A 23,714-nucleotide genomic window follows, 5' to 3' on the forward strand; every position below is an offset into this window, starting at 1 on the left:
CAGAAAATAATCTCACAATTACCTACCATGAACTAGCATGTTCTCATCCCTAACAAACACAAATAGCCATTCACCTGAGCTTAGTAAATTTACAAGGAAATCTATAACTGGGATGGGGGATGGAGGTATGCATTCAAACTCCCAGATTTACAGTAAGACCATTACAAAGTGCCTTCAGCTTCCACAATCCTACATTGTTTCTCCCTAGATCCTCCCAAAGCCCAAGAATGGTTTAGAGGCAAAATAAAGAGACTCAAGACTGAGTAGGGAGAAAGAAGGCGATCACAAGAAAATTATCAAAGAACCAAAATGTCTATTATTTTTAGAAGAGTGGGGGGAAGTGTAAAAATAAAGAGGCCACCCCAAATCAACTGAGCTGTTGTATTTGGTAAAAATAATTTCATTTCCCCCCCAAGGGGTAAGCATTCAGGTGTCTAACACTACTAATTAACTAAACTACAAACTAAAAACCTTCACAGCTATACATAGAAAAATGATCAATTGTCTAAACCCTCAACTGGACAGGAGGAGTGTCTGCTTCTAAAGATATTTATAGATGTGGTTTGGCTGAGTATTTCTCAGAATCAGGCACTTTAAAAAATGTTGCTGCATGTAAGCCAGGAAAATCTGAGTCTGTGGGTGAAATGTGAAGAAAGAGCAAGGCCCCCAAATCAAAGAGAAACACAGACTGCCTCACCTGAAGTGCCAGGCTGGCAGTTGCACTGGTAGCCGTTGACCAGGTCGATGCAGCGGCCTTCATTCAAACAAGGGCTGCTCAGGCACTCATCGATCTGCTCGCTGCAGATGGCCCCCATGTATCCAGCATTGCAGATGCAGGTGTAGGAATCAATCCCGTCCTGGCACTGGCCGTGATGACAGGGATCGGGGTCACAGTTGTCAATGTTCTCCTCGCACAGAAGTCCGGTGAAACCTGCAAAATCAGAGAGGTCAAATTCAGCAGGAAGGGAGGCCTTCTCCTGAATAAAATGCACAGTGATACCTTTTTACTGCTCCCATCCCATGGTTTGCTAATGTGGAGATTTTAGCAGAGAACAATCAAATCATGTCAATGTCCCTCTCACTTAAACATGGTAAGTTTGCAAAATGAGGTTTGGATAATTTAAATCCCACTTTAATCACTGATTAACTTAATGTCAGGAATTACTTTATTTTTATTTTTGACTAATCACTGGACAATCATTACTAACTTAAAGTTTAGTTATTCCGATCTTTTTATACCAAATCTGACTTACTTTTTATGTAAGGAAAAAGTCAGGTTGGCTTATTTAGGATCAGAATAAAGTCTTAGTAACTATTCTTTCTCATCACTTATGTCCAATTAGTCCCAAAAGTTTTGTTAGTTTTTCCTTTTGTTTGTACGTCTCTTTCTTTTCTAGTCCAGCTAACATCACCTGACCAATTACCTATTACCTCATATTTGGAATATTGCATGCATTCTAATGAGCCTCCCTTTCACTTCCTTCTCTAAACCACCTTCCCTCTCTCTCTCAGAGAAACCTCCTAAAAATACCATATCACAGTTTCCTAAACAAAAACCCTCAATTAATCATCATTACTCATACAACTGAATCTAAACTTTTTAGCTTACCTTTCAAGGCCCCTCATTCCATTTATATAACCTTCCCTCCATCTGCTCCAGTATTCTCAATGTCCTGATATGTCATATTCAGTCTCAAATTCAAATAGGTAATCCCATTCAATAAGAATACTTTTCTACATCCTCCAGATCCTTTCCCACCTAATTCCACCTGATCCATCAATACTTCAATTTATATCTCACCTGTTGCATCATGAGGGCCTTCCTTATTGGTTTTTTCATCCTTCTACTTTCTGAGTTCCTGCCTCCTGTAACAATCCCTTATCACTTACTCAGGTGCTGTCATGAATTGTTACTTAATGATTTCACGTATGTGTGTTCTAGCTTGGAACAAGAAACCATACTAATATTATATTTCTCCTACCTGTCCTATGACACCTCATACAGAGCTATGCATTCAACCTGGAAAATTAATAAATGAATGAAATGGCCATCAGGATTAAGGGGAATGAAGAAAAGGGCTAATTGTCCCTACATGGCTTATGGGTGAGCAAGAGTTGGCCCTTCCCTCCCATCCTTCCACTGACCCTGATAGTCTAGAAGAATGCTTCCTTCTCCCTGTATAATACAGACATTTTAAAATTCCACAATCATGTCCTGTGGGACTAGGCATGAGGGCATCAGCTCAGTAGGATGTATTTATGTACATGTCAGTATGTCTCCAGATGACTGCAGACTACAGGAAAAAATACTACAGTGGTTCATCTGTGGTCACCAAACCACCATAACTGATTGGATTTAGAATCTTGGATAGAATTCGTTCTCTCCTATACCATGTTGGCTCAGAATCTTTTCTAACTTTGTATTGATATCAATTCCCTAGAACAGTAGTTCTCAAACTTTTTAAATAGGGGCCAGTTCACTGTCCCTCAGACTGTGGGAGGGCCGGACTAGAGTAAAAACAAAAGCTCACACTCTGTCTCCGTCCCTCAGCCCATTTGCCATAACCTGGCAGGCGCATAAACGTCCTCAGCAGCTGCATCTGGCCCGTGGGCCTTAGTTTGAGAACCCCTGCCCTAGAAAGTCGGCATCAGGATGTTCATGATGACTAGATTCTCATAATCAAAAAGTTGAAAACTCACTACTGCCAAAAATTAAAACAGAAGGACATTGACCAAGGGGCTACCACTCAGAAAGGCTATTCTCATGGGAGAGAAGGTGGAATAGCACCAAGAAATCCCATTTAGGCAGACTTATCATGAGAGAAAAGGTGGATGGGTCAAATAGGTTGAAAGCAATAGGAGAAGTGAAAATTCCGTGCAAAGAAATGCAATGGAAGGACATTCTTCCATACCTCCCCAACTTGCTTTTGTTATCCATTCAGGGAAGCCTCCATAAGTACTCTCCTAGTTTTGTTGAGGGGCATTTGCAAAAGGTACAAAAGAGAAACAGAAGCAACAAAGCTCTACCTGTAGCACACTGGCATTCATAGCCATTGGGATGGTCGATGCATTTTGCACCATTTAGACACGGAGTACTGGAGCAATCATCGATGTCAATCTGGCAGACTGATCCAGTGAAACCTGAAAGAAAAACAGAAGGTCCAAATGTGATTCAGAGAGGTCACACTGTTTTCTCTCATGTAAATACCCCAGAGAAGGGTTGGGTTAGGATTATGTACAGAAGTAAAGTCAACTTGCACTATCAGGGATAATTAGAGCTCTTCTGACCAAGAGGCCACAGAAATAAATGGGGGAGCAAAAAGTTGGGTCATCAGCACCTGTAATTATTTTTGAACACTGCCATTTCCTGGTACAAAGTGTGCAATTCCAGGTAAACCAGAGAGAGATTCAGAGGGGAAGGAACCTACAAGGAGCAATGATTGTTCCAGGTGTAGTAAGCAACCCTTTTTTGAAGAAACAATGGGATAAATCAGACCATTAGGTAAATGACTTGGCATGAATTCATGTCAGAGTTGGGGGAATAAGGAGGAAGTGGACTTCCTTAGAATGACTGCTATATTTTCTGCCTTGGATCCATAAGTAAGGAAATGACTAAAGAATTGGTTTTACATGAAACCACAAGAATATGAACTGAGGGAAAATCAAATTCTGAACGATATACAATAGGAAGCATCTGTGAGGAAGGAGTTTCCTGAAAGACACATCGAGATAGAGAAATCCAGGATTTTATGAATGAACTTAAAAATTCCACCCATAAGGGATTTAGAAGATAAATAAGTTTTTACACTAACTTTTCACCAACCTTCAAATTACTCATTTAAATAAGCTGCTGAGGTTTTTTCCATATATAACTCCCTCCCTCCAGTCAGTTGGACAGATGGTACTTACCAGGAGGACAGACACACTGGAAGCGATTGACTTTATCAAGACACAGTCCATTGTTCACACAAGGATTACTCTGACACTCATTGATCTCCAATTCACAATGCACACCTTTGAAACCTGAATACAAAATGGACCACACAACTCAGAAGGAAGTGTGTTCTAGGAGCTCCTTAGAAAGCATGATAACTTCAGCAGATGATTCTAGCAGCCTCTATAGGCAGGCAATCGTTATACAAAGAGAAAAGTCATCAAAGCTCAGGAGAAATGAATTCTAAACATTTGGGCAATGGGAGAAGAGTAAGAGTTAACCAGACTACTAATGGGGGTAATGGAGATTTGTGGCAACAACATCTCAGATCAAAAAAACAGATTGATCCTTTTAGGAATCTCATTCCCTTCCTCTAAAATTATCATCTCCACAGTCTAAAGGCAGAAGACCTTTCACTATATCCTTTAGTAAATCGAGGACAAAAGATGCAAGAAAATTTATATTTCCATTCATTGCCCTGCTGGCTCAGGAGATTTATATCCATATTTGAAACATTTTCTGTTGAAGCTTAAATTTTCTTTTCTTCAGTTTTTTTGATCATTTTTAAAAGGAAGGCAGTGTCCAGCACCAAATCCATCACTCTATAGCATGACAATCTACTTAGCCTTCAACAGCATGTTAAAATTGAATGCTAGTGTGTCCTGTACCTTATCTGCCCACTCAGTCAAATGCGAGGCCATGGAACATCACCACCTCACACTCTGAGAACTGGTTCTGAGACTGACAATAGTACCCAAAGAGCAGTCAGACCAGTGTCCTCTGGAAGGATGAGGTCAGAAGACCCCCGTCTCCATCCACCTTTCTCTCATGGGTGGTCCTGAAGGTCTAATTAGAGTTTCCATGGTGGGAGCAGTCACAGCATGTGCCTAAGGGCTGCTATACTCTAATATGTACTCTTTTCAAAATCCACAGGTGCAACAATAAAAGCCATCTGGAAGAGCCGGAACAACCCTACAAAAACATAGCTGTACTTTCTTTTATGCAGGAGATGAGCATGGTGAGGGGCATTTGTCAGCTGACAAATATCTGAAATTCACAATGAGATGGGAACACTCCCCCCTCATTACAAGAAAAGGAATCTGACAGTAAACATCAATAGTAAAAATCAATAAAGACTTGTAGAGCAAATCTACTATGTCTTACTATAGTATAACTACACTATAAAATCTACTAACTTAGCTATTATATAAATTTGAATTTTATGAGAGTTTTTTTTTTTTAAAGCAGGAGTTCTTTACCCATTTTGTGTCATGGATTCCTTTGATACACAGTCAGTGAACCCTACGGACCTTTCTCAAAATGATGTTTTTAAATGCATAAAATAAGTGGATGGGGAGAACTGGAGAAGGAAGAGAAAGTAGAATTGAAAATTGAATTTAAATTAAATTAAAAATATATTTAAGTACATAAAATAAAATAATCTATATAGTCCTTGGATTACAAAGGAAACCAGTTATATTGAAAAAGTGGTGTTTTAAAAAAATACACACATATACATGTATGTTTTTATATACACACATTTTACTATGTACATGTATAAATAGGTATGTGTACGAATGCATACATATATATGTATAAAGGTAATAACAAAGAAATAGGTTTAAATGCATTTACATGTATAAAGTTAAAATAGAAATATATGTGTATATACATATATACATACATACACACATAAAAATATGTATGTATACATACATAAAAGTAAATAAAATAGAGATACATGTAAAAAAGCAGATATAAACATATAAATGAAATAAATAAAAATTTGGGTGTGTGTATATGTACTTATATAATTCATATAAAATTCATGAATTCCATGTTAAGAACTTCTGCTTTAAAAGGAATCAGATCAGTATGACTCAGATTATTTTTTTGCGTCTGCAGCTCGCCAATTCGAGGGTCTTTTAAGCCCCCTTAGAAGGGATACAGATTGGGGTGTCCCCAGCAATGGGCAGGATTCATAATCAAAATTAACAGTGGTCATCACCATCTCTTGAATTCTGACAGTTACCAGGCACCCTCCTGGACACAGACCCACTGTTCCTCCCCAGAGCTCCTGTCCGAGAGGACCTTGCCCAGCCAGACTCCCCCTTTACCCGGCATGCAGAGACAGGTGAAGCCTCCAATCTTGTCCAAGCAGGTAGCATCGTTCTGGCAAGGATCCGAATGGCACTCGTTGATGTCCATCTCGCAGCGGGGGCCTGTGTAGCCCTTCAAACACTCACAATGGAAGGCGCCTTCTGTGTTCACACATTTTCCCGCATGTTCACATGGGTTACTATTGGCTAAAATAGGAATGAAAATGAAAATGAAATCTCTCAGGGGAGCATCTTCTACCAAAAGGAAGGAAATAACTAATAACTACAGGACCGAAACGCCCAAGCTCTCATCCAACCCCTGCCAGAGATTTACTACGAAGGGGCAAGGTCAGGCTCTTGAAAGTTCGGTGACTCAGTTTCCCATTTAGCCTCTATAAAATCAGACAGGACAAACACCCTCTTTGGGCTGGGGGAATTTCCCCTCAGAGTCAGCAAAGGGCCCTATTTGCTTTGCTGAAGAATTCCTAAGCTGGGAGCATATACCAAGCTTCTCACCAAACGTAGGCCTGAAACTCTTGAAGTAAAGAGGCTTAATGCAACTTTAAAAGTCTGTGCTCATTTAAAGTATACTAAGTATGACCGTGTCCCCCTGCTTTATGTAGAGGATATAATAATAATAAACTAATATTCATATAGCCAGCCAATGCGCTAAGCCCTTTATAATTATAATCTATTCATGGTCTCACATCAACTCTGGAGATAGGTGCTACTATAATCCAGTTACTGAAGTTAATTATAAAGATTATTATTATAAATAACAACAACTACGACTAACATTTATATAGTGTTCACTATATCCCAAGCACTATGCTCAGCACTTAAAATAATTATTTCATTTGATTCTTATAACAACCCTGGGAAAGTAGGTGCTATTTTTGTTTCCATTTTACAGATGGGGAAACTAAGGTTAAAAATAATGATAATTATTATTACAACACTACTGTTATAATAAGCACTTTAAATAATAGCTAACACTTATAAAATGCCTACTTTGTGCTAAGCATTAAACAATTAATGTCTCATCTGGTCTTCCTATCAGCTCTGGGAAGTAGGTGCTATTATTACCTCATTTTACAGGTAAGGAAACTGAGATTAATAATAATAGCTAACATTTATATAGCACCTATTACATGCCAAGAACTGTGCTAAATACTTTATAATGATTATCTCATTTGGTCTTCCCATCAACCCTGGGAAGTAGGTGCTATTATTATCCCATTTTACAGGCCAGGAAACTGAGATAAATGAGTTAAATCACTGCCTAGGAACCATCTGAGGCTGATCTGCCCGGCCCTCTGGGCCCCCTGGCACCCGTCCTGCCCAAGTCCCGCATTCTCACCCATGGCACATTCATCCACATCGTCCGTGCAGGCGGCGCCCTTGTAGCCTTGGGGACAGGTACAGATATACTGCCCGTTCAGGGGGTTGGTATCACACAGAGCTCCCTTGTGGCACGGGTTACTAATGCATGCATCATCCAGGTGACACAGAAGACCTGTCCCAAGAAGAAGAAGAGAGATGGAAATCCCTGTTCCAAGAACAGACTCTCATCAAGCCCAGCTCACCGCTGGCCAAGGACACTCACTACACCATTCTTTGCAAATGCTCATCTAGCCTCTTCTAGAAGACTTCCAAGGAAAGGAGACCATTCCCTCTGGAGACAGTTTATTTCCATTTTAGGCTCTAGCTATTTTTTAAAAATACAAGCTTTTTACTTTTGCATGCAGGAATAGTTTTCAACATTCACTTTTGCAAAACTTTGTGTTCCATATTTTTCTCCCTTTCTCATCCTCCCCTAGACAATAAGTAATTAATTCAGGGATTCTCCAGCTATTAAGATGTTGTCCTAAATGCAAACCTGTCTCTTCAACTTCTCCCGGCTGCTTTTAAATTCTGACCCACAGAATGAAGAAAGCCAAGTCTAATTTTTTTTTCTTTTTGCTATATGACAATCCTTCGGATCCTGGAAGAATGCCATCATGTCCCCTTTAGTTCTTTCTTCTGCTAAACAAATTCAGTTCCTTCAAACCTATCCTCATATGGCATAATTTCTTTAGCAACTGTGGCTTCCAGAATTGACCAAACACAGTGTTTTAGGTGTAGCCAGGGAAGGGTATGTAAAAAGAAACCTTCCATTCATGCTTTCCCTGAGGAGTTTTCCTGAGACTCCTGATCCCTGGTAAGAAGGATTTTACCAGCTCAAGGAGATTGAAACTAAATAAATGGCACCCAGAAAATTTTAAGCCTTTGTATTCCTGGTTTGGAAGCCTGAGGGGTTCTGAAGAAGACATAACCAGGTACCCTTGTCCGTCTGACGAGAACAGTCACCTGGGAACTGGATTTTCCTGTCTGCAGTCCGCTTATGGACACATGAGTAAGACTCCTGTTGCAAAGCCAGAGGTGGGGCCTTTGGAAAAGCATTCATGATTAAATGTTTCACAACTGTTCTCTTCCTAACTTTTTCATCTACTTCCTCCTCATCTAAAAGCTATTCAATTAGCAGTAGTTTTAGCTTCTTTAATTTCACATTTAAAGGCTGAGTGGATGACGACAGAGGGCTAAAATACTTCCTACTTCAACCTTTGCTGATTAGACTCTTCATATTTTAACTTGGTTTTTGTTGGCAGAAGTTTAGTTTAATGAGAGCACTGATAAATAGATTTCATGTTGAGATCAAATCCTTGTCCTTTTATCATTAGTAATTATTCCTTTTCATTCATGAAGAGTTTTTTAATCTTATAATTTCAAGGAGATGAAAAGATACTTTTAGATGTCAGCAGTTACTAGTCTTGTATTTCAACAAGAAAAATGAAATATAAACAACAGAAATGAATAGTGCTCAATGAACCCCAAATCACTCAGACAAAAAAACAAACAAACAACAAAATCTGAAACTCTGACTCCCAGTACTATGTATACAAGATTTCAAGAAGGAAAGTTTCAAATTATCTACACTTTAAAATGGCATTTCAGACACTTCAGTATCACACAGGACAAGCTATAAAAACTCACCCACTTTCTTCCCTTTAACCAGACTCCCTGTTCTTCTTACCTGCCTTTCCTTCTGGACATGTGCAGGAGAAGGAAGCCACACGGTCAATGCAGGTGGAGCCCAGGGTGCAAGCAGCAAAGGCACAGTCATCAATATTCTCACTGCAGTCATCACCACTCCAACCATTGACACAGACACACCCGTAGCCCCCATTGTGGTTTGTACAGGTGCCCCCGTTCTGGCAAGCATTGGGCTGGAGCTGGCATTCGTCCACATCTTCAGTGCAAAACTGGCCTAGTGGGTAAAAAGAACATGGACACAATGACTATTAGTCCCAGGTGCTCAGGCACTTGTCTTGCTCTCACCAGTTCACCAATCAATCAATCAATAATTTCTAAGGGCCCACTAGGTGCTAGATACTGGACTGAGTGCTGAGGATACAAAAAGAGACAAAAGACAGTTTCAAGAAATTTATGCTGTTTGTAAATTTTGAAAAGGATCAATGACATTATGGAGTGATGTCTCAATGGGTGCGTGACCCAGATTTAAGGGAGGCAGAGTGACGCAAAGTTGTCAGTCTTACTCTCTCTTCCAAAAGCCAAGATGGCCCAGGATGCAGTGGATAACTTTGTCTGACCAATGTCTGATCAAACTCTAAGTGCTTCACTTCAGACAAGTTCACAGTGGCTGGAACAAATTGTTCTCAGACCCGATGTTCCCTTCCACCTGGTGTGACTTGTCTGCTGAGACATTGCCTGGGCCCCATGCTACAGCTTCTTGGAGCCACAGATGAGAGCTGGGTACCAAAGGTGGATGAGCATCCCCAGCTGGAAAGGGCTCCGCAAGCCCTCACACTGGAGTGCTGGTCCCTGAACACCCTATAAAGCCCCAAGAAGCTTATAATCCATCGGAAGAGATACTGTGCAAACAAATATACACAAAGCAGGAATAAAGATGAAATAATTAAAAGAGGGAAAACACTGCAATTAAGAGGAGTAAGGGAAAGGTTCTTCCAGGAAGTAGTAAAAGATCTAGAGTGGAAACAGAGGAGGGAGAACATTCCAGGGACAAGAGCCAAGAGCAAAGAGCACATGCTGGGGAGTAAGGTGTGAGGGGCTGAGTTATCAAGAGTTTGAATGACAAAGTCAATAAGCATTTATTAAGTGCCTATTAAGTGCACTTAATAATATATATATATATACACACACATACATGTATGCGTATATATTCATATATTTTAATATATTCTCACACACATATATGTGTGTGTTTATATGTATATACATATAAACCTGTATGTATAAAATATAAATTATGATGGTTCATGACAGGAAAGTCACAGAAGAACAGGAGCAGCTTCTATTCCCCAGAAACTCTGGCCCCATGGGAATTTGACTGGCTAAAAAAAATAATCACAGCTGACATTTATGCAGTGTTTACATTAGCTCATCTGATCCTTGCCACAAACCTGTGAGGTAGATCCTACAGGCATTATTATCCCCATTTTACAGATGAGGAAATTAACAGTGAGATTAAATGGCTTTCCTACAGTTATACTTCGAGGGACAGAGAGTATAGACATGGAATTCAGGACTCTTTAAAATATGGAAAATGCTTAGGATAAGCATGAATTATAAGAAAAGATTGAAAGATAATTAGAAGATCAAAAAGAAAGAAAATAAGGAAAGGAAATTTCCACATCAAAAAGAAAAAACAGGATTGGAAATTAAAGATAATATGAAAAAGTTCTGGAACTTTAGAGTTTAGAATAGAGAAAGAGAATCTGGGATCCCAAGAACAGAAAGAACAGAGGAAATCCACAGAGTGTAAAAGGAAGATCAATCAGACTGAACCACAATATGGTGGTAATCTTAAAATGAGATAGAAGCTACTATTGGATGGCCTAGGGTCTGGGATAATGTCTGCTCTACCCATGACCTGGACAAAGCAAGTATGGTCTCAAATGGAAGTTAAGGGATTTTAAACAATAATAAAAATAATAGTCTACTTCATGTTGGATCTTTAAAAGTTCAAAATCAGATCATCACCAGAAGGGACTTTTTGACTTCTAGGGTCCAGCTCAATAACTTGCATATAAGTAGCATAGAACAAATGTTTGCTGAATTAAATTAAATATAATATTTGTAAAATATAACTTTAAGTTGAACCTAAAGACATTAAGGACCCCTCAAAATCCATTTTCCAGATCAAAGAAATATACACAAGATCCTTGTTAGTAAAATATAACTAGTACTAGAAAAAAGCCACAAAGTAAATAACACTTAAAATTTTATTGTAGTTTTTAAAAAGGCATTATGAAGAATATTTCTTGAAAAATGAAATGAAAGTTACGTAAATAAGTTTGCTTTACATTTAACAAATCCAACTCGATGTTAATGAAGAATTAAATGAAGTTTATTAAATTAAATGTATTAAATGAAGAATTAAAGAAAAAGTTTTTTTAAGAGTGTAATTTTTCCAATAAAATTATATGTCAGAAAAATCATAATAAAGATGGCGATTGTTACAAAAATATTCAAGTGCTTCACACTCCAAACTCTATTAATCTTGTGATATTCAAAGCCTTCACGTCTGAGTCACTTATCAAGAAGGGATCAGCAAACACAAAATTGGCAATGGATAAGGACAGACTGGCTAGGCTGGCTTTAAAAATCAAGGATGTTTGAATGAATGCTAAATGTTAAGTGATCAATTTATAAGTAAATGTTTTTATATAATAATTATTTTTCCTTTCCTTCACAGAAACGCAGAGATGTAACATGCCGTCTTCAGAGTCAGAAAGACCTGGGTTCAAGTCTCAGTTATGACATATACTGGGGTAAATATTAACTTTGGAGGAAATCTAGCTTCTCATGCCCCCAGATAATGGATTAAGCTATATTCTACTCAACTGCTGATCTGCATTGTTAGAGGGAGTTCTTTAACCAGGGGATCTTGACTTAATGAAAACATAGATAAGAGTCATAGCGAATAATACCATCACTCCAGAGGTGTGGATAATGAATACTCCAATAATGAAGACCCCTTGAATTCTACTCCACCCCCTAGTCTAGTCTGCTCTCCTATTCCCCACTCCCCTCAAATCTTCCTCTTACTTTACAGTCTCTAATAAACAAAAACTCCACAATAGGAAACCGTGCAATATTTCAACCCACAAAACAATCATTTTGAAGCACAGAATTCAATCAAAAATTTTTTGAGCAACCATGTGTCCAATTACAGGTCAAAGAGAAATGTCTTAGGCTGAGAGAAGGGAGGACTTTCTAGCATAAATGTAGAAAGGGGAAGTAAAGCTTATCAGCAAACACAAGGGATCAGGGCAAGTTCTTCTAGGCAGACTACCTTAAGTGGCTACTCATAATCAAGCAACCTATTATCCTGCTAGCAGAGATGCTTGCTTAGATTGCCAACAGCTGTGTTTACTAGGATTCATGGGAGATTTAGACATGAAAATATGACAATGAATCTTGAGTGGAGAGTTGTTGCAGTATTAAAAGTTTCAGCAGAAATAAGATTTTAATATTGATGCTGACTCAATATTTTCATGGTGCCCTACTAATTTAATTTAGCGGTGGTATCCAAGCAACTGAAGTATCACTTCCTTTTCGCCTAGATGTGGGGTGGTTTGAGATACGGTTCAGGACCCAGTGAATATCTTTTAAAATATCTAAGTATTTTCCACTAGCAATAATCATCATTTTTGATATCTTGTAGTGAACTAGAGACAAAAAAAGATAAATTTAAGAATGGGAATTTGAGGGGGGGAAAAAACTTTTGATGAGAAGTATCATCTTGAGAAAATTATTCCATCTTTGTTTCCATTAGTACAAGGGATGAAAATGAAAGAATTAGAATACTGATGCAAGGTTATTGATGGTGATTTGTGAATTTATCAATTAATGTTTGTTTTTATTCAAAAATTTAACAATTTTCTTGTATAGTTTGCTGCATCATGGAATTCAGCTAGTTTGATGCCTCCTGGTCTTTGGGGAGATCTGTCACCATTAATTATCTTTTTTCATTAAATATTCTTTTTTTTATTAAAGCTTTTTATTTTTTAAAACATATGCGTGGACAATTAACATTCACCCTAGCAAAATTTGTGTTCCAATTTCCTTTCCCTTCTCCCACACTCTCTCTTAGATGGCAAGTAGTCCAATGTATGTTAAACACATCATTAATTATTTCTGCACATCCTATTTTCAAGGTATCACTCTAAGTTTGTGTTTGTTTTAATAGAATTGTTACCCTTTGCTTCTGTTCTGAGAATTTTCCTCCATGTCACTAATACATTCCAAATCTTCTGTTCTTTACTTAGTACCTTCTACTTCTTTGGTAAAGGGTTTTTGTTGTTATTGTTTTATTTGTGTATTCAATTTTTCCTACTCTGCCAGTTGAGTTTTCAAATTCTGCATTATAATTAATTTCTGTCCTTAGAGCAACAAATTCTAACCTAATTTCATCCCCAATTTCTTTTACAAACTTTATTTATTTTTATTAAAGCTTTTTATTTCCAAATCATGCATGGGTAATACAAACTTAATCTGGTGAACAGTTCTGTAGTTTCTTGCTCATGTTCTATGGTTTCTAGGAGGGCCACAGGATTCTGTCTTTTATATACTTTACTTTCCTTCGTACTTTTTAGAAAATTTTGCTGATTTTCATTTCTGTTTTGCTTTTTTTTCTTAACCTTTTTGAAAGTTTGTGCTATTTCTCTTTATATTCATAGTATTTTTAGCTGTTTTTGTATTCTCCCTTCACTTTTTCATTCATCCATTCATTTATTTCTTGCTTACATAGACACACACAAATACACACACACCCAGAGGTTACTGGATGGGGAAGGGATTTGTATTTGCAAATACAAAAGGCATTACTTCAGGAATGAGATGTCTGAATTAAATTTATCATTTCATTCATAGACTGATATGAAAACCAGATTTGGAGGTCATCAGGCTGCCTTTTAAGAATGCTGTTATTGTACATTAAAAATCCTCTAGGATTGAGGAGTTCTCATTCCAGAAGACTGGTTCTATTCGATCTTACTTTTGCTAGGATCCTTCTCTCCTCTGTGCAGCTCTATCAAAATAGTTTTCATTTAGGACATATGAAACAAAAATCACTTCTTTCTTTCCAAAATGAAATGTTTATTTATTCATTTCCTTCATGCCATCATCTTGCCAGAACAGGAAAAAACCAATATAAATTCATTTCTAAAATGAAGAAGTTGGATTAAGTGGTCTTTGTGGTCCCTTCTAGATCTGGATTTGTATGTACAAAAGAAAAAAGTATTTATTTTGTGACTAAAATGGCATCCAAATAGAAGCATATGCAGTTTTGCAAACAAAATTAAGTTCAATCCAAAATTATTTGGTATTTCACGGAAGACCTCTCAGTCAACATTTAAAAGTATTTATTAAGCACTTACTATGTGCAATGCATTCGTCTAGATGCTGAATGAGATACAAAATAAAGAGAAGGCTACATGTGGCCCATAGGAGCTTACAATTTAGGACACACTCAGTACAGGGTTTTATGTAGTAAGAGGATTTAAAAATATTCATTAAATGGCTACTGGCTTCAAGAAACTTACAAAATCACTAGAGAGACACGATATACATTAAATAACAAAAAAAGCAAAAGATTATCAAGCATCCAAAGAGTGATATTGTCAATAAGGAAGAGGACGTAATCAGTATGGGAACAGTTGGGCCTAGATGGGTGGAACTTGGGATGGGCAATGAAGATGGACAGCATTTCTATAAATAGAGGGAAAGGAAGAGAATACTCCTGTCTCACTGAGCATCCTGATCAAAGGCAGGGCGATGAGAATGAGTGTGGAGTATGTGAGAAATAACAGAATAGAATGGAAGGAAGTCTTATATGTATAAGAAATAAGAGAGAAAGTTGGGAATAGTCAATAACAAGACAAAATATGGAATTGACTTAATTTTCTAATAAGCATGAGAATACAAATTGCATGGGGGGAAAATCCATATTTGATAAGAATTACCAGGATTTTGGAAAATAGTTTGGCAGAAATTAAATGTAGAACAACAGCCAAGCAGCTGGATGGTGCAATATATTGAGCAATAGGTTTGAAGACCTAAGTTCAAATTCAGCCTAAAATGCTTATTAGATGTGTGATCTTGGACAAGTCACTCACCCCATTTACCTTAGTTCCCTCAAATGTAAAAATGAGGATAATAATAGAATCTATCTTATAGGGTTGTTGTGAGAAAATCAAATGATAATGCTAACTCTCTTCCCTTCATTCCTATTTTATATTCTTCCTCAAACTCAAAATTGATATGCAATCTCAATATATAGATTACACCCCAAAATTTAAAGGAGAATGATATCATGTACCTTTCATAGATATGACTAAGGGAGACGAGTTATTAAATAGGTTAACAAGGACTAAAAATGATTACAAAAGAGAAAATGAATAATTTCAATTACATGAAATTGAAAAGCTTTTGTATGAACAAAATCAATAGGAACCAGAATAAGGGGAGAATCTGACAAATAAAAGAAAAGTCTTTGCAATAATTTGCCTAAATATAGGATTTTAAATGAAGGGAAATGTGGTTAGACAGTAGTTTGCAATGTTGTTTCATCCTTCATTTTTGAAGAGAATCATTGACATCACAGGCTGATGGACTCTAGGGAGTTTCAGTTGATTAAAATCTCATTAATTCCACAAAATAATGTGAATGTCAAAAAACCAAACCCAATCATGGAAGAGATTTCAGGGGCTATTCAAGCCAAATCCCTCATCAGTCCCAAGGAAGCAAAGAAGTCCCAGAAAAAGGTTTTAAATCCAGGTACACCATCCCATGACACAATGCAATTAAGAGAAGCATGATATCCACAATAAAAGAAGTGACGTGTATGGCCAGACACACCATAAAACAATACTCAAATACCTTTGCCTGTCACTCTATTACAATATTCTTGGTCCACATTCAAAATTCTCTCAAGCACCATGAACTATTCATTGTCAACTCATAAATTACTTTCTTAGGTTGATGGGTATCATGACTTGGAGGAGGAAAAAAGGGCAGGTAGATGGATCTGCATACAATTTCCCCTATGACACTCCCAGTGAGACTGAACTGAAACTCTCTTTGCCTTTCCTCTTAGGTGAGTCACAGGTTACCATTAGGATCTAGTTTTATCTAGGAAAAGGGGCTAGCCTTTAAAAAAATCCTCAATTAACCATCACCATTCACCAGAAGGGATATCCGAATCCTTCTGTTTATTTAGTTTCTGGATATATCATATGAAATATGTGAGTGGGTTATTAGAAAAATAGCAGGCTGCACATTTATGAGGACTTTTTTGTGCCAGTTGTTAAAATACCAAAAGAAGAGAGAGAGTGGTGTTCAAGGATACCTGCCATTTAAAGTCCTTCTGGTCAAAAAGGAGATCCCAGCTCTTCTGTAACCTCCTGTCAGACTTCTGAAGGAGCTACATCTCAAGGATAACAAGCCTCAGCTTGTACCACTTGAGTCTACACTTGGGTCTCATTGGTGAACTCCCAAAAATGTATTGCATAAAGTCCAGTTAAGCAAGTTCTTGTGGGCATAAGCCAGTTACTCATTCTACTGGTTATTGTTTCACCTGCTGAGGAATTGCATACTATTGCCATTCAGCAATGGGGCTATGGAATAGCTTTTTCTATCCAGTACCCTTTCCTTTTATTATTTTGAGAAGGAAAAGGAAAATCTTACTTGCTTATAAAAAGTTTTCTGAACCCACCACAAGCCTTTGCTAAGCAATGGTGAAGAGCTTCATATCATCAAGTCCTTGAATAAAAGTTGAAAGAGCTTAAAAACTGCTGAGGCAATACAGGGGCTGAAGCATCATGCTAATTATACATTTTCTATATCCCAGACACAATCCTTTCCTCCAAGAAGCTTCCATTTTATTGGAGGGAAAACAAAATTTATACATAGAAATAAATGTATATGTCTCTCTCTCTCTCTCTCTCTCTCTCTTTCTCTCTCTCTCTTTGTATATATATATATATATATGCTTGTCTATATGTGTATGTATATATTTATATATCTGTATAAATAGGCATGTGTAACCCACACATTGGTAGCCTTGTATAGGAGGTGACCCTTTGAGCTCAGGTTGAAAAGAGTTGGGGAGTTTTGTAATCCCCAACAAAAGGAGATGAAGGAAAGAGTAAATTCTATACAAAGGAGACAGCAGCATAGAGACAGAAAGGTAGAGGGAATCTCAGATGGAAAAACATATGGAAACAACAATAAAGGAAAAATATTCACTGGTAGACTTAATCTGTAAAAGGCATTAGAGAAGTAGGAACAGAATGAAAAAGGCATAGGAAAATACAGGACATTTTTGGGGGGGAACTGTGAGAAATTTAATATAGCTTGAATGTAGACTGTGTGAGGCACAGTGGGGAAAATCCATCACCTCTACCATTAGAAAACCAGGTTCAAGCCTCAGGAAAATCACTGAACTCCAGGATTCATATTTATAAAATGAGAGCATGGTTGGACCAGATTGCCTTGAGGTCTCCTACTAGCTCTCAATCTAGAATCTGATGATGGACAGTATGAGAATGAGGGATCAATGCTCTGGAAAAGATCTCTTTCTAAAGCAGTGGATGTAAGCCAATGACAAAAGTTCTAAAGTCATCCAAAAGTACAAAGTCCCGTCAAATTAGGAAGGCGGTATTATTATCACCATATGGAGAAAACAAACCCTAGGAAGGTGAAAGTGGGACTGTTCACCCACATTTCAGAAGTCAAAAAAGCCTTTCCTTTTTCCCCCCAATTTTATCCAGATTTGCAAGTACCTTTTTCAGAAGATCATTAATAACATGCTGATTATAACAATATTTCATTGTGGTCAGGGACTATCTTTTTGTATCTCCAAAGCTTTGAATAGTGCCTGGCACACATTGGCACTTAATAAATGTTTACAGATTTTACAAAATCAAAATGGAAGTGGGGTACTGATAACCATGCCCCACCAAGGTACAGGAGATAATCTGGCTAACCAAGCTGAACTGTCGATATTCTGTACCAACATATTTTTTTTCTCTTTAAAAAAATACAATTTATGCCTGTTGTTTTTATATGATAGTCTTGGATATAGTTCAGGGTCTCACCCCTTAGTACAGAACTCTTTCTTATCAGAAATAAAAAAAATTAAGCAAAACCAACTGATGAAATTACTGTGTCTGATAGATTATGGGGCTTTCTATATCTAGGTTTCCACTTATTTGCCAAGAAAAAGAAGAGGTTTATCTGTTCTCTAGTAAGACTGGTTAGCGTGATTAACTCAGAACTTAGTTCCCTTATGGTGATCATGTAATTTAAACTGGGATTGCACTGTATTCCAAATTAAATACCTTTTTAAAAAGTAAAGAGAGAAAGACTTATAGTCTCTCAGTATAGGGTGGGGCTATGAAGGTTTAGTGTGATACAGGAAATAAGTCCCTGACATTTTTCATTAATGACACCCAAAATATATTCTCAGACCATTCATATAAAGATTTTAGAGTTGAGAAGGTAGATTTATGTGTTGGCAATTGCTGTCTTTTTGACTGCCTTTTTGGGGTAATATTTGTATACAATTATTGTGATTTTTATATGATTTTGTGATATTTAATATAGTTTAATGATTTTTAAATGAGTTGTGATATTTTTATGTGCTTTAAGAATACCTCCTTTGAGGTACTTTGAAAAACTGATCCCTACATGTCTTTAAAGTTGTGATCCAGATATGTTTCCAGTATCTGGTATAATTGTTCTATTAAATCTGCTGAAGAGTTTACTAGAGAAGTATCATTAGATTATTTTTGTCTTGATTTTCTTTCCAAGTTCATGTATAGAATGTTCTTGGGATGATCTAGCTTTCTTGGGTCTTAACCATTTTACAACCTGTGTTTCCCCTAAATTGCTTTTTGCTCTTTTATGATGAAACACTTGTAAACTTCCATTTTAAAAAAGAAAACCTGGATCGCCCCTAGTTGCCACATTACTCTGCTTGGTAATCAATTGCATAATGGATAAGGTGATTTCTGAGCTCCTATTGCCTTCTCATTATAGTGAAAGTTTTGCATTACAAAGTTCTCAAAGTAACAATGATAGAGTTAATGATTTACATCATTTTCCTATTTTTAAGAGTTCATAGAATTTCAAAAATTTATAATTGAAAGGGGACTCAAATTCTCCATTTTACAGCTGTAGAAACTGAGATGAGAGGTAATATGACTTGCAATTAAAGTATAGCAGGGGAGAGTTGCTATGATAATATGCAGTGTATTATTCTTACCTTTACCTTCCATCTTAATTTAGAATAGATTTTGACCTTTACTATTATCAGTCAATGATCTGACTGCACACAGCTCACTCTGACACAACTTTCACATCAGCAGCCAGTCATTTCCTGCCTATGAGATACAGCCAATTTCACTTGTTGTGATGTTTTTAGTGCTCACCACAATTAGGACTCTCATCCTCAATGATGTATAGGTATGAGACTGAATATTTTATTTGCCTTTAGTCTCTTTCATTTTTTGATCTTGAACCCTATTTTGCAATGTTTGGGCCCATTTTCGAACGACATTTTCACGATCCTCCCCTCTGTATTCACAATTGCAGTGAAATAATTGTTTATCAAATTAAAACATCAACTTGCTTTAAAGCATCTCATTAAGTTCTTTATTGAATTTTTTCTATTTTTTTATTTCTTTATAACTTACAATTATCAGTTTGCTCATCTCTAAAATGAGAGGGCTGGACTAAATGATCCTTAAGGGGCCAGTTCTAAATCTAGATAGAATATTATGATAATCATGGTGGACTTGTGTTTATTATGAACACTGATAAGCGAACTGACCAGCCACACTTGGACAAACTACCTTGATTTCAACATAGTGATATCATTTTGGTCTTCCTCGAGAAGGAAAGACAAAAACCAACTAAGTACTTCAACTTGGGAAAATGAAGGGTTCTTATGAAATGCTTTTTTTTTTGGTCTTTGGTCATACAATAGACTTCTTGCACTAGTCTTCCCTGAAGAATGCTAATTTTTCTACTTCACTTATTCCAAAAGGAACCTCTGTGATTTAATCTTCTGTTAAGGTAATTTTTTTGTCTGTTTGTTTCCTGGTATCAATATGGAGGTGATTCAGTTACTTCAGCATCCTCTCCCCTTGGTCACTGGACAAAAGTTTGCCCAGAAGGAATATCAAGAGTTAAGTTCAGTTAATGCTTATTGATGATCTCAGAATGGTGTAATTCTTAACAGCCCTTACCCCCTATCCTCCTTTCCCCCCATTCTGTTAACATCATTACAGAAACAAGTCATACAGGATTGGCAGCTATTTCCTATGTTTACTAATCCTCAAGCCCAAATCAGTTCACCTAGATGTTAAGTGATGAGCCCTTAACTCAGCCAGATTGGTCTTAAAGATAACAAACATTGTCTGTCACAGGGTCCCATGTTTGTAAAACCTCCCAGGGATTACATTCTCCTGGCATGTTTCTGAGAACTGAGGGCTCACCTCCATGCCATGGTGGGAAACCAGAGAAGGATTTTTATGAAAACTGATAAGAAACTAAAAACTGAGATCCAGGAAGGCAATACATAAATCCAGAGAACAGACTTGTAATCAAGCACTCATAATCAGCATGACAGAGTAGAAACTGAAATTTGAGACATTTCCTGTTCTCCCCATCCAGAATACAAATGAGGGTATTTTTGAGCTCCCAGAAAAATAATGACTTTCCACTCTGAACCAAGGGGAACAATCTTTATACAGTTTTCTTTTAAAAAATAAATAAATAAATGAAAATCAAAAGCTGTGGTGGGAAAAGCCTCACATTACAGATCAGCCTGTCACCAGCTAAAAATTGGACAGAATCAGGGACACCTGGTTCAAAAAACTAAAATGTGCAAAAGCCCAAGGCCCCAGACACAAAAGGCTCATGCACCAACTTTGGCAGTCACTGCCTAGTTTTTCATGCCAAAAAAGAGTTGCTGAAATTGGAGCAACTGACAGCCATAGGAGTTTTTAACAAACTCCTTGGGCTCATCATTCTATAAATGAGAGCTGGGAGAAAAGTTCAACCGGTTAGATTTGACTAGTGTCCACCTAAAATCCACTGTTCATGTCTGCCCAATGCCCCAGAGCACAATTTTGGAACCAAATTGAAAATGCCTTTATAGGTTCAGCACAAAATAATAAATCACGCCTGCCCGACCAGTGAACTCAGAAGCAGTCGAGGAGGGGGATTTGTGAGCAGAGACCGGGCCAACGAAAGCTTAAAAGACTAGAACCTAAGCTCATCAAATAACACAATTTTCCTCTAAAGATCTTTGCTTTGAACTATTCAACTTCATTTTCCTAACTTCAAATATGAACAGAAATATTTTTATGCTTAACTCAAACGATACTGTAAATAGCCTGGTATAATACCCCTAAAGAGCCCCTTCAAAGGGGTCTCAAAGATGGTCTAAGGAAGCCTCTAAATAGGAAATCCTTCTCTCCTCTCACTTTGGTTTACATCCCTAAGAGAGTCTTCATTGCTTAAAAGAATACCCAGTATATTTCCATCCAACTGACATAATTAATAAGGGGCTACTAGAGGCAGAGGGCAGATGGAGGGGATGGGTCTGGGGTCAGAAGACTCATCTTCCTGAGTTCACAACCAGTCCCAGACACTTCCTAATTATGTGTCTCTGGGCCAGTCACTTTACTCTATTTGCCTCAGTTTACTTGTCTGTACAAAAAAAATGTGCTGGAGAAAGACATGGTTGCCAAGAAAGTCCCAAATAGGGTCATGAGGAATTTGACATGCCTGAAACAAGGGAATGACAATGTTCACCCTGTGGGAAGAGCCCTGTATTAGACTCTTGGAGAGAAACCACCTTTAGATGTCTGCCTTTATGAAGCTTGTATCTAACAGAGCAATATGAGTGAGTAATAAGTGACAAAATAATGGAAAAGGGAATAAAGAATGGACATATATGAAGCTGTATAAAGTCTGACAAAGGAAGCTTGGAGTCTAATAGAACTCTGTCTACTTGAGTAATTATTAATAAAGGAGAAAATAATGAAAAAGGGAATTAAAAATGGACATACATGAAGCTGTAGGAAGTCTTAGAAAGGAAGCTTGTAGTCTTATAGAACAATGTGTCTACAGGAGTAATTAATAAGTGAGAAAATAGTGGAAAAGGGAATAAAGAATGAACCCAGGGAGCTGTATGAAGTCTGAGAAAGGAAGCTTGTAGTTTAATAGAACAATATGACAGCAGCAATTGAGACTAGAGAGAAAGGGCTGGCTATGAGAACAGTGGAGGTGACATGAATAAATCTTAGAGTCTTCCTGACCCTTGTATCTCCTCTTTCTTATGAAAATGAATGTTTAAAACTATCTTCACATGTATTTGGAAAAATAAGATACTATTAAATCACACACACACACACACACACACACACACACAGAGTTCTTGCACTCCCTGCTCTGAAGGAACTCATTCTAAAAAGGGAGACAACCTGTTTGGAAGGTTTCAATTGCAAGTCAAAGGGAAAAGTCCTTAGGGTTCAGTGGGCAAGCATTTGATATAGCAATATGTCAAGTATTATCAGAATTCTGATCTTCATTAGAGTCTCATCTCAGAAGTTATCCGCCAGAGGAAACTTAAAAAAAAAATCTTCCTTTCCCCATATTGTTTTGCTCTACCTCTCAGCGAATCACAGAATTTGAGAGTTGAAAGGGACTCAAGCATGAAGGAAGCTCCACTGTAACATAATCAACAAGCATTTTCCAGCCTCATCCTTATCCTCCCCATCATCAACAATAAGCATTTATTTACTGCACACTATGTACCAGGCTCTGTGCTAAAGTTAAGGGATGAATCATGTCTTGCTTTATCCTTACATCTCCCTGTACCTAGCAGGTAGCAGGAATTTAATAAATGGACGTTCAATGGAATGGAATTTATCTTCCCAATATCTCAATAAGGAACTGGAACAGACCACAAAATAGCAAAAAAGAGTTCAGGTAAAAATAGTAGGCAAGAGGCTTCCCCAGGATTAAACAGTGAACAAAACTGTGGCAGATTTGGGGAATCATTTCAGATAATTTTGACTCTAGTGCAGGCCTTATCATACCATGCTTCCTATCCATTAATGTGGGGTCACTGTGGGCCAGGATGGTTCTGGGAAGAGGTAAGTTAATTTTCCTTCTCTTCCTTACCTCATTCCAACTCTATAACACTAGCTGAGTCTACTGTAAGGAAGGAAGTGTTGGTACAGACCTGGGACAATTTGGATTAACTTTGTCCCAAGTGAATTAAACTGGTGGACCCTTTGAGCAAAGAGAAAATATAAAAATAGATTAGCACATGAGCCACTGTTCATCTACTATTTTTTAATTTCTGCCAGAAGTTTTTATTTATTTTTAATCTTCCTAAACTGCTTTTTTTGGGGGGCAACTAGGGTCACCCAGCTAGTAAGTGTCTGAGGCTGATGCTCTATTCCCTGGACCATGTAGCTGCCCCTCAAATTGAGAACTGCTTCTGAGACTAGTGGAGAATGACTGTAGTAAAAGCTCAAGCTGTTTCAACCCTCAGCTTCTGTACCAAATGCAGAATA

At 37.5% G+C, this 23,714-nt stretch overlaps 1 protein-coding gene across 1 annotated transcript in view; it reads right to left on the minus strand.

Annotated features, from left to right (window-relative positions):
• NOTCH2 (notch receptor 2) overlaps positions 1-23,714 on the minus strand; it is a 164,346-nt gene that overhangs the window by 37,574 nt on the left and 103,058 nt on the right. The window contains 6 exon segments of the mRNA XM_074263252.1: positions 698-931; positions 3,028-3,141; positions 3,910-4,023; positions 6,052-6,240; positions 7,394-7,549; positions 9,107-9,340. Coding sequence (XP_074119353.1) covers positions 698-931; positions 3,028-3,141; positions 3,910-4,023; positions 6,052-6,240; positions 7,394-7,549; positions 9,107-9,340 — 1,041 coding nt within the window.

Source organism: Sminthopsis crassicaudata, chromosome 4 (assembly GCF_048593235.1).
Source record: "Sminthopsis crassicaudata isolate SCR6 chromosome 4, ASM4859323v1, whole genome shotgun sequence".
Taxonomy (NCBI): domain Eukaryota; kingdom Metazoa; phylum Chordata; class Mammalia; order Dasyuromorphia; family Dasyuridae; genus Sminthopsis; species Sminthopsis crassicaudata.